The sequence below is a fragment of the Solanum pennellii genome, chromosome 3 (assembly GCF_001406875.1).
Source record: "Solanum pennellii chromosome 3, SPENNV200".
Lineage (NCBI taxonomy): Eukaryota > Viridiplantae > Streptophyta > Magnoliopsida > Solanales > Solanaceae > Solanum > Solanum pennellii.
The window spans coordinates 58,451,554-58,464,658 of record NC_028639.1 but is presented as its reverse complement, the minus strand read 5'-3'; the positions used below and the strand labels follow the sequence as shown (position 1 = coordinate 58,464,658).

The following is a 13,105-nucleotide window of genomic DNA, read 5'->3' as shown; positions in this document are numbered from 1 at the left end:
TTGAATACCTATTATTTTATTTTGTCATAATTTATATGATTTATTTTTTCTTTTTAGTAAATCTAAGAGAAAGATATACTTTTATACTTAATAGCAATTAAGTTTTAAAATACTCATTATATATTTAATTAAATGATTTATAATCACATAAACATCTATTATTTATTAGTGATATTTTGTGTTTCTTCTGAAATTTAAATTTGAGATAACCTCATAGCTATCGACCATTATATTAATCATTAGGTAAGACCCTTAGGTTCTGTGACTTATATTAAACTATAAATCCATCTGTTTTTTTTTAATCTTTGTATCAAATCAAACGAGATCACATAAATTTATACGGAGAGATTACTTAAACTCATCCAAAAGTGTAATAATGTTTAAGCATCATCGTTTAACTATTAAATAAGCGGCGTCACACTTAAAGACGCTATATATGACGCTCCCGTACGTCCTGCCAAATACAAAACCTATTTGTTGCACTATAATAATAATAATAATAATAATAATATTATTATTATTATTATTATTATTATTATTATTATTATTATTATCATGGAACATATAATTCATCGTCTAATTTAAATAAAAAAGTGTTTCATTTTATATTTAGATTTTACAATGATAAGTTTAAAATTAAAAGATCTAAAAGATGACCATATATAATTAACTCAAGATTATAGAATGTAAAATTATCTCCTTATTTCTTAAACTTCGTATTTAATCAAACAAAAATATTTAGATTTGATCGGAGAAATATAATATAACATTTGTATAATACTCTCTTTGTCGACGACTTCTTTCAAATTTTTGAGCTTCACCCAAATTTAATCAATTTTTAAATTGACAATTATTCTGACTTATACTAATTTTTACATAGTTTTCAATTATGTTTTAAAAAGTTACAAAGACATCATGCCCAAATTCATAATCAAAATTAGAGAATTTAACTCTTAAAAAACGAAAAATGTCAAATAAATTAAAATAGATGGTATAATAATAAGAATGAAAAATAATCCAAATATAGTGACAAAAGGCTGTCAAAATCTTAAAGCACATTTAATATATATATCTATTTTTACATATATATATATATATATATATACACACACACACATAAGTCTCCCACAATACATTAGTGCAATCCGATTTGTTAGGACCCTCAAACACACACACACACACACACTTGTTGTTGCTATATAGAGTGTATCCAAATTAGAAAACTTCAACAAAAGCCAAAAATGAAGAGCACTACTACACCTTTTCTAATAATCTCCCTTCTTATTCTTCTTGTTGTTTTTCCTATGAGATATTTGTTCATCATTCTAATTATTGGGGTATTTTACATGTTGTTTAATACTCTATGGTTAAAGTCATCAGAGAGACTTAGATGGAAACTTAAAAAACAAGGCATATATGGTCCAAAACCATCATTTTTATATGGAAATGTTGCTGAAATGCAAAAGATTCAAGCTTCATCTCCCAACAATAATAATGTTTATGCTGAATGTGTAGCACATGATTATACTTCTTCACTCTTTCCCTACTTTGAACAATGGCGAAAAATATACGGTAATATTATATATCTATCGTCTTCTCCTTCTCATATTCTTATATATACTGCTTTCATCTTTGCTCTCTTAATGACTCGAACTATAAGGTTGAAAGTCCATCCGAGCAACTCATCATCATTCTCATATAGATTTATTGTCATTCTTTTTTGTTGTCTTGTGTTAGTAATAAAAATAATAAAAAAAAAGAAAATAGTATTATTGAAATAATTTGCTATAATGAATTAATGAAAGAAATTAGAAAGGAAGTGTTTATTTGATATGTACTTCAAAATTTCCAGGTTGTTACCAAAAATCATGTCGTTAATAGAAAGGGAAAAGAGTACTAAAATTTTGTCCCTTTTTGTTTTTTGGGTTTAAAAAGAATTCTTTAATATATATACTATTAATAAGCTAAAGGTAGCTAGGTAGTAATATTAGAGATATTTATGTATTTTTAGTTAAAATTGTTTGTAGTTTATTTTTTCTCTATAATATGTGAAGCAAATAAAGAAATTATGGTGATATATATAGTCTTGAATCAGAGTCTTTTGTAGAATGAAAAAATTAAGTTAGAAATCATCTTTCTTAGAAATGTATTTTATAATTCATAAACACTGTTAGAATTATCCTATATTTTATTGTCATATAAAACGCCTTAATTAAGGAAATCCACTAGTCTATGATAAAAAAAATACTTAAAAAGTCATTTAAAAAGTATGATTCTTTAAGAAGACTTGAGTTATCTGAACTCACTCCCCATATCGGAGTTTAATATTACTCCAAAAAATGTAATGCTCATATGTTTTTCTTTCTTGAATCTGAAAAAATAAGAGAGATATGCGCTGGCATGTGTGTTACTATTTCTACTAGTAGTTTGAATAATTATTAGACTCTGAGTAATGTGCTATAAAGTAGGGCTACTACTTGCATATTAAAAAAAGAAATTAATAATAAGGAAAAAGGAATAGAAAAGAAAAAGTGATGTAGGAAGGAGAGTATAAAATAAAATCCAAAGTTTTAAGAGATATTGATTTCATCATATGCACCAAGATTTGTCTTGTTGCTATTATTGACATTTGGCCCTCTTGCTCAACAAAAACTTAAAAAAATAAATATAGAATATGGTTTGTCATGACATACTTTTTTGGGTTGTTCTCTCGATTTTTCTAAGATGCCCATATCAATATTTATTTATTTACATACAATTAGTCATTTTCAGTTCATTAATAACTTTACCTCCTGGAAATATAAAATGTCATATTTTATGGCGAAGTCAGAATATCAATAAAAAGCTGATATATAAAATAGTTAAAAGAATTTGATATTTATGATATATAATTAAAATAATTAAATATAAATAATATAATTTTTGCAAATTTTTTTTGTTAAACTTCTCACTATTATATATTTTGAGATGATGTGTGATTTAATACGCAAACGACAATTATACATGACATTGAGATGATTCTTCAATGATAATTGTCCCTAATATAATTTTTTAAAAATAACTGTGGATCCTTAAAAGTACTTAATCACGTGATACCCTTAATCACGGACAGGTCTAGTTATATTTGATTATTTGAATAACAATTTCAAGATAACTTTTTTATTTATATTAAAATAGTAGAATTAGTTATTTATTTCATATACAAGTTTACATATGTAATCTTTCTCATCCCACGTGATAATGTCTTGAGAAATGTTTTTTTTTATAATTTTTTATTTTTGGTTAGATAAAAGTTTTGAAAATTATTTTTTGCATATAATAAGTTTTTTAAAGAGGAGAAAAAATAACTTTCCAAATAAAAGTAGAAAAAAATGAATTTTATAAATAACGTTTTAGGTTTATTGTATCCTCCCACCTTACACCCTCAACCTCTACACGTCTTGACTATCCCACCCCCGAAACCTCGACAACCGACGCCCTGTCACGATGTCACTCCTATAGGTTTTTGATAGATTAATGCTTTTGAGATAATATTTTTTTATTTAACAAACACTAAAAAATAAATCCTTTGAATATGAAATTATTTTACAATGTTAAATCTTTCATCGCAAATCTGAAAAAATTAATCACTCAAACGAATGATGAGTGAATTTTTTTCAAATTTGGTTGGAACTTGCATTGCATCCTTATCTAAATTTCACCCATTATTCAAGTAGTGTACTAATAATAGAGGGCTGAAATACAGCAGGATGATTTGACAAGTTAATAATCATAGAGACAAGTTATCCCCATTGTACTTGCAATGAGTCTTTTGTTCCATAAAATCATACAAAGTACTCCTAGTAGATATTTTTCGTTTGTTGGTTACAATGGTGCATATATGTATGATAAAATATGTTTAGGTATGTATCTTATATGTATAGCATATGTAGAAGCAAATTCAGGATTTGAAGGATTCAGATGCACCACATATGATCTTTAAGATAAATTTAAAATAAACATAATAAAATCTAGCACTCTAACAAGATTCAAACTCTAATTTCGCGAATGATTCCTTTAACTTGTACCAACAATATATAAACCCTCATATACTCTTTATGGGTGCACCGTTAATCAGATTTTCACTTACGGTGAAGTATGTAAATGTGAGGTCCTTTCCTTTTCTGGTGTTATACCGTTAAATCATTTATGTTTAAGAGGGACATGAATAGACTAGATGAAGGTGGGTCACAATTAGACACATGTAACTGAGTTTAAGTACAATATAGGAGTTGGAGATGCAGGGAACACTTGGTCACTAACCATGTGATGCCATGCTCTTCCTGCTTTTACCTTTGACTTTTGAACTCAATCAACTTCTCATTTTAGCTTTATTTGGGCAGTTTGGTAGAGAATAAGATATTCTGAGAAAAGTTATCTCATTATGTATATGGAATAACTTATTTGGTCACTAAGATATAAATGATAAGATAAATAATTTCATGACTATCCAAAATTATTATACCTTACACCAAATGATTCTTTGAAAATTTCAAATATTGCAACTCTAACTAATCTATAATTGCACAAATTTCACACTATTAGCAAAAATAGTACATGTATGAGCATTGTGTAATAGTAATACCTTATTTGATTATACTTTTTTATGTTATTATTAGTTATACGCTCTATTGTTTATTAAGATGTGTATTATTAATATCAGGGATTTCTGTTTAGTAATGCAAGGGGATTTAGTGCATGCATTAGCATGGTTAAAGATTCAATTACATCTCAAAATATTTTTTTATATTTTTATAATCGTAATTGTGGAGGATATCTTTATAAATAAATTCTTCTATGCAATGCATTTTATTTTTAATATACTAAATCAAACAATGTATAAAAAATAATTTATGTATTAATAATGCAAATATAACTAATAGAAACATTGCTAATACACCTTAGATAGCATTGTGTTATTATTGTGACTCTGTTAGTCAGAACCATATTCAGAATTTTGAATGGATGAGTATAATATTATGAAAAAGTGCATCCAATATATACTAATACACCTTATGTAGCATTGTGTTATTATTGTGACTCTGTCTGTTAGTGCTATACTCAAAATTTTGAGTGGATATATATAATATTATGAAAAAGCGTATCTATAATATAAATTTGATCGATTTGGTTTTTACGTTTTTATTACTAAACTATTTAACCTTCTATAATTATGGTGGTTTACTTGCAGGTCCTGTATTTACATATTCAACTGGAAACAAACAACATTTGTATGTGAACCAACCTGAGCTAGTGAAGGAAATGAACCAAAGTATTAGCCTGGATTTAGGAAAACCTTCTTATGTCACTAAGAGACTTGCCCCTATGCTTGGAAATGGTATTTTGAGGTCTAATGGCCATATTTGGGCCATGCAAAGGAAAATTGTAGCACCTGAATTCTTCATGGACAAGGTCAAGGTATTTAATCAAAAATTATATATAACAAAAAAAATCTTACACTCATATACTAGAGTCAATGTTGAACATATTATAATTACACTATACAAATCCCTGAAATTAGCTATGAACTTCATCGCTAATTTGTAGCTAAATCACTCATATTAATAGAATTAGCGACAAAATTTGTTGTTTAGCTACATCCTTGGAAACAACCTCCTAAGGTAAGGTCACGTACAATAGGCGTTTGTGGTCAGAAACCTGCACATAGCAGGAGCTTTAGTGGACTAGACTACAAAGCTACAAAATAGTCGATTTCTAATTTTCACTGTTTTTTTTCAAGTAGTTGTGAATGTTGAAGATGAATTTGTAGGGCATGGTGAGGTTGATGTTGCAGTCAGCAGAGTTATTAACCATGAAATGGGATGAAAGGATTGAATGTGAAGGGGGTAAAATGGCAGAAATTAGTGTGGTAGAGGATCTGAGAAGCTTATCAGCAGATGTAATCTCAAGGGCTTGCTTTGGGAGCTGTTATTTCAAAGGCAAAAACATTTTCTCAAAGCTTCGAACTCTTCAAAAAGTCATATCAAACACAAGCATTCTTTTTGGTTCTCCTGCATTAGGGTATGTTAGTTGTTTCAATCGAATTGTCTCCGACTTGTTTCCCATTATTGACACGAGGACTATGTATTAGGTTTCTTCCGAGTAGACAGCAAAAGGAGATTGAGAAGTTAGAGAAGGAGATAGAGTCGTTGATATGGGAAGCGGTGAAAGAAAGAGAAAGGGATCAATGCTTAGAAACACAGGACTTACTGCATTCCATACTCGAGGGAGCTATCAATGATGGCAATGTAGGTGAGAATTCGTCGAGGAAATTCATAGTTGACAATTGCAAGAACATATACTTTGCAGGTCATGAGTCCACTGCTGTTGCTGCATCATGGTGCCTCATGCTTCTTGCTCTACATCCAGAATGGCAATCTCGTATCCGTGAGGAAATGACTCAGATTGGTGTCCTAGATGCAGAGTCTGTCTCCAAGATGAAAATGGTAACTCAACTCATATATCACATTAATCTTACTCGCAATGATTTGTATCTAACAACTATAATATAAATATAAACTTGACATAAAGGTGACAATGGTCATTCAAGAAGTGATGCGTTTATATCCACCAGCAGCATTTGTGTCAAGAGAGGCATTACAAGACACACAAATTGGTCACATTGTTGTGCCAAAGGGTGTATGCTTGTGGACCTTGATCCCAACTCTTCATCGTGACCCTGACATATGGGGACGAGATGCCAATGAATTCAAGCCAGAGAGGTTTCAAAATGGAGTTTCGGGTGCTTGTAAATTGCCACAAGTTTATATCCCATTCGGACTAGGTCCTCGTCTCTGCCTAGGCAGGAATTTCGCCATGGTGCAGCTCAAGGTTGTTATTTCACTCATTATTTCAAAGTTTCGCTTTTCTCTCTCTCCCAAATACAAACACTCGCCGGCTTATAGGATGATTGTAGAGCCAGGCCAAGGAGTACACATTCTTGTTGAGAGATTGAAGCAATGTTGACACACTAACTACATATAATATGCTTCAACATTAGTAAACCTTTCCTCTTTACTTTGTTTTGTTCTTTTTAGCTTGTGTTGAAAATGTGAATGTCAATACATAAATAAATATGTTTTACTTAGTATGTGTAATATTAGTAGAGACTAGTGCATCAAACCCCATGACTTCCTTTGTTTTGGGATTTTAGCCCATCCCTTAACTAGTTGTGTTTTCCCCATTTTGCTAACATCAAAATGGGGTTATTTGCACTTCTATTCCTGTTTTGTGTTGGGCTTTAAAGTTTTGTTCCTCAAAGGTAAATAACTTTTTAGTAATACATAAGTTTATATTTTTGCATCATAAAAGAATTTTGTGTTGAATTGGAGATGGTCTAAGGGACTTTGAACTAAAAGTAAAATATCAACCAATAATTAAATCATTAATGAAAAACTTAAAGTACAATTTGATTGTTGACTTTGAATATTAATTCTCAAGAGGAAGTCACCATATATTTTTGTATAATTTACATAAATCTCATAGTGTAAGGACCTAAATTATATTCTATCCCTACTTTTTATCAATTAACAAAAATCCCTCAAAATTATTGCTATCCAGATACATAGCAAAGACACGGATACATTAAATATGATACATAAAAACAAAATCAGTTACACTTTTAAAGGAAAGAGAATATAAAATTAATGTGAGTTCCCCAAATCACGCTAATTTAGTTAAATTCAATCTCTCTCAAATCTTAAAAGATTCAATCAAATCAAAATTCAAATTTTCTTCTCTCAAATCTCTTGCAAATCCGCCCAGATTCAATACAAAATTATTTTTTCTTCTCTCAGTTCTATTCCAAATCCGTCTAGTTTCAAAAATTTCAAATTTTCTTCTTTCAATTCTCAAATCGTAATAGATTAAAAAAAAAGTTGAAAACAATAGCTGATTTTATTGGATGCGTATCTATAAATTTGGATAATTAATACATTGGTTAATGGATGAATTAATTAATTTTTGTTCATTGTTAATTGTGCTCTCGTGTTATAGTGTCCGGACTCCTCTTGAACGCTTGTGCAAAGATATCAAATTTCTCAGATATTAGTGGTACAATATTTGAAAGGAAAATATGATAGAAATATTTTAAAATTCAAGCAAGGTGTGAATTTTGCAGTGAGAGAGGCAACATCACTTGATTCTGCCTACTTGTTGGACAACTAGGTTGGCTAAAAATATATGATATCTTCTTTTTGCAAATTTCCTTCAGGTAACAGTCCTGATCAGTCCGTATTGGTGCTATGAAATTATTAATGTGTATCTGTTACACATTGAAACAACATATAAAAAGGTTGAAGAGATACATACCTTTGATGGATACATATTTATGTGGTTATTGCTATGTATTAGATGTATTTAGCATAAATTTAAAATTGACGTATCATGTCTGAAAAACTAGTGCATGATTTATTACTCTTTATGTATCTTATTTTGTTTGAGAAATATTGTATTTTATTATTCATCCTTGAAGGATGATGAAGGACGAATGATTGATCCCTTTGATGAAGGATGAATTATTGATCCCTTCGATGAAGGATGAATTGTTGATCCCTTTGATGAAGGACGAATTATTGATCCCTTTGATGAAGGATGAATTGTTGATCTCTTTGGAGAAGGACGAATTATTGATCCGTTTTATGAAGGATGAATTGTTGATCTCTTCGAAGAAGGACGAATTATTGATCCCTTAAATGAAGAATATTTTTGATCCCTTGATAAAGGATGAACTGTTAATCCCTTTGATAAGGAAGAATTGTTGATCTCTTTGATAAGGATATTGTCTCATGTGTTTATATAATGAGATTGTGAAGCCGCAATCGATATTGCAAAGAATGAATCTTACAATTGTAAGATCAGACACATGAATTAAGGCATGATGTCGTTAAGCAGCTGCTGAAATATGGAACAATTGCAATTGATTATGTGAAGTCAGAATTGAATTTGGTCGATTCACTGACAAAACTAGTGGGAAGAAAATTAATTCTTCAAACCTCAATAGAAATGGGTTTAAGGTCAATTGCCAGCCAATAGAGATGAAAACCCAACCTATGTGATTGGAGATCCCATGAGTAGATTCATATGGGTAATAACAAGTCGACATTGACTCTGCGCACTAACTGAGAGTGTTTGAAACTGCTACTAAAAATGAGGAATAAGTTAATGAATTCATAGTCCTTAATTAAGGAAGGTGTATTTAAAGCAGTGTACACTTGATAAATTCACCTATATGAGAGTAGGAGCGTGGCCGAGCCTATGAGACTTTGGCCTAGTCTCTAGAGCTATCATGAATATCAAGCACGCGCATGGCCTATAAGCGCAAAACCACGTTGAACAACAAAATTACTGTGATCAAAATGTGATTGTTAAAGTCACTGATTTACAACTAGAATTATTTGGTTCATAGAAATATTATATTTCACCAGTAATTCTGAAAATTAAATTTTATCAATCTAAGTTTGGTTCATAGTTCGAAAGACACCAAACCTATTGCATTTTGTCCTGAAAATTCAGCAAGTTATGATTTTATAAAAATCTTTTGAAATAAGTGAGGAATTGTTAGAAAATATTTTATTTCAAAATATTATTTTATTAAATGTATTTACAAAACCAAATAATTAAAGTGTGTTAAAATATTAAATGGTAAAGTTGGCAGTGTATGACATTTTCTTTTTACTTCCATTTGAGACTTGTCCTAATATTGTCACTTATCTTTCATATGGCAACTTTGCTTGAAAATAAATAGATAACTGTCTAGGACACTTGTTTTGTGTTGAGGTGTAGATCTTTGCCTATAAAAAGGCATAACTTTTGTGCATTGAAATGTAACAAAAAATATCCCCTCACGTGCTTCTCTCACTTTACATCTTTTTATTTTTAAAGTTATTTATTTCTTTGGCTTTGTTATCTTATATACCCTAATAATTTATCGGAAAAGGACCTAAAATATTTTTGAAGTATTGAAAATGGTACACAATTACCCCCATCCACCTATTAGTCCTCAAATACCCTTCACATCCACCTTTGGGTCCAAATTTACCCCTTCATTAACGGACCAAAATTAAAAAAAATTAAATTATAATTTTTAATTATGTGGCACTCAACCATTGGTTGTAATTTAATTATTTAAAATAATTTAAAACCCACCCATTTTAACTAAACCCATGGGAGAACATATATTGGAAGCATGCCTGGGCGACTAGTTGATGGGTTGAAGGTGCAGACTAAACTTTCTGTTAGTTTTGATGGTTTCTGTCATTTCATTTTGTATCTGCTGCTTGCAATATCTTGAATACAGTTTCAACTAAGTTACCCAGGAAAGAAAAGTTTTAAAGAATAAATCAACAGGATTAGGAATAAGCCATGTTACTTGGTCACATGAGTTTTTTATCTAGATAAATCAACAGGATTAGGAATAAGCCACGTTTACTTGGTCACATGGGTCTTTTATCTGGGTATGTGGATCTGAAAGATTCATCATCTCCTAAATCTTAGGATGCAGGGATGCGGATATGAGTACTTATGCAGGTGTTGAGATGGGTTTTTTTAAAATTGGGTAAGTGGGGCGGGTTTAGTTAAAATGGGTGGGTTTTAAATTATTTTGAATAATTAAATTACAACCAATGGTTGAGTGTCACGTAATTAAAAATTATAATTTAATTTTTTTTTAATTTTGGTCCGTTAATGAAGGGGTAAATTTGGACCCAAAGGTGGATGTGAAGGGTATTTGAGGGCTAATAGGTGGATGGGGGTAATTGTGTACCATTTTCAATACTTCAAGGGTATTTTAGGCCCTTTTCCGATAATTTATTGATGATAATTAATTTGCTTATTCTTATTACCTCTATTTATTAAAGTTAGGAAAGTGCTTGTTTAAACCTGGAGAAACATTTCACATTGTTAAAATAGTTTCTTAGAATAGTGCCCAACATGACTCAAGTATTTATTATTTTACGCACTATTATTTATATATTATCGTAGTATTTTTTTATCTTATTTTCAGGACTACTGTTTTGTTAAATAATAAAGTTATTTATTATTAATGTTGTTATTATTATTGTAAAATTTCTAATATTTCCCCAACAATGGATAAATTTATAACATAACCCTAAGCAACAATTTATTTGAGTTCCGCCTAGGAGTGGCAAACGGTCGGAGTGGATTGATTTTGCATGGGTTGAATATGATTTGAGAAAAAATAGGTTGGATCATAATCCATCCAAATATAATATGGTCAAATATGGATTTGGTCAAATATGATTTGGTCAAAATGGTTCTAACCCATTTAACCAAATTGTTTTTCAAAAACATAAATGTACCCCTCTCCACATACCCCCACCCCACCTTTCACCAACCTACCCCTAAAAAAATATTTTTCAAAAATAAAAAAAATCTGTTTTTCAAAAAAAAATTAAAATTATCCCGCCCCTGGCAATTCCCTGCCCCTCACCCCACCTTCCACCAACATATCCTATTTTTTTCAAAAATAAATAAATAAATATGTTTTTGCAAAAAAAAAAAAAGTTTATCCTCTCCTCCCGGGCATTCTCCACCCCAACTTTCACTAACTTACCTCTAAATTTTTTTTATTGAGTGAAAGTGAAAATAAGTGATCTAATATGAATTAAATGGATACCGTATTGAACCCATTTTGACCATATTTGAAGAGACTTTTAAAATAGCTTGAAGCCCATATTTGACCAATTATAATATGAGCGATCCAAGTCATTATATATGATCAAAATGGGCTCATTTTATTAATATGGGCTGAAATTATCACCCCTAGTTCCGCCCCCATAATGAGTGTGTCATGCTTGATCACCGCTATCTACGTGTTGTCTTATGATACGTTAGGACATCAAAGAATTTTTAGCCAGGTTCAATCTTTGAATTTTAAAAGTACTATACCAAATTAATTCAACATGATTTGATTTTTGTGAGTTTGTTTTTGATAAAATGCAGTACGAAAAGTTGATAATCATAGTTGTTAAACATCGATTTACATAAAGTAGAATTATGACTTCAACTCTGAAACATCTCAATTATATTATATCATATTTTCACTTTTTTTTTTATCTAATGGCATATTCAAGGAAAGCAAAAGTAATTTCCTTTGTGAATAAATAATCACATAAAGAACATTTTAATCAAGACAAGAAATTAGTATAAAGTTTACATAATCTAATAAGTAAAAAAACCAAAATGCATTTAAAATTTGGCATTTTATCAGCTTAAAAAGTATTATCATCTATATAATAAATGAATATGTATAGATGATATATTTAAGCAGGTATTTTTGTACGAAGTAGCTCGCCTAAAAAGAAAGGAATCCTAACCAATGTTTTGGATTTTTGAGTTTTCTCCCAAACCTAGGTTAGGGGGTCAGATCATAACTTCCATTGCTAGTCTAGTGCGGCTCGCTTTGCGCATGACCTTTTAAGAGTGGGTAGAAGTGGAGCCAAGAAGCCTGTCAAGAACATGAATCGGTTTGTTGGGGCTAAGACTTCTCTTCCTTCCTTCTCTACATCCCGAATCGTTCACCAAAGATGTCGCTAGATGGAGGTATCAATTGAAGCCCAACTTTTGTTTTTCTACCTTGGTCTAGCATCCTAAAGTTCGGAACGATAGAAGCTTTAATGGCTCCTCCCAGAAAGGGATCATAATGTGAGCGAATTTGAAGACTTTCATCAAAGGAACTTTCGAACTAGAAAAACTCACAACCCCTTTCTTTATGGAAGGAAGATAGGTCTAAGCTCGATCGGAACTCTACCCCCAATTTTCTTTACTATTGAAACAACAAGAAACAGGACTTGCAATGTCTAGCGAAGTGAGTCGTGCTAGCCTAACAATGTTTTTAGCAACAAGTTACGGTTTAACGACCCTCTAGTCGAAGTTAGGGCAAAAACATCAAAATACAAAGCGTTTCCTTTAGGCGAGCTACTTTGTTTCAAACATTTCTGTGATAATAAGGATATATATATATGTACATACACACTACAAACCGTAATACTAGAACTGTAATGCCAGAAATTTCGATTTTGAAGTATAGTACCAAAGTATATACACA

General features: G+C 30.5%; 1 protein-coding gene across 1 annotated transcript; it reads left to right on the top strand.

The window, feature by feature from the left end:
• The first annotated feature begins 1,212 nt into the window (after positions 1–1,212).
• LOC107012765 (cytochrome P450 714A1-like) lies at positions 1,213–7,200 on the top strand. The gene is made up of 5 exons (XM_015212687.2): positions 1,213–1,572; positions 5,231–5,457; positions 5,810–6,060; positions 6,131–6,485; positions 6,571–7,200. The coding sequence occupies exons 1-5, from the start codon at positions 1,242–1,244 to the stop codon at positions 7,003–7,005; spliced, it is 1,599 nt and encodes a 532-aa protein (XP_015068173.1). The 5' UTR covers positions 1,213–1,241; the 3' UTR covers positions 7,006–7,200.
• Positions 7,201–13,105: the final 5,905 nt, after the last annotated feature.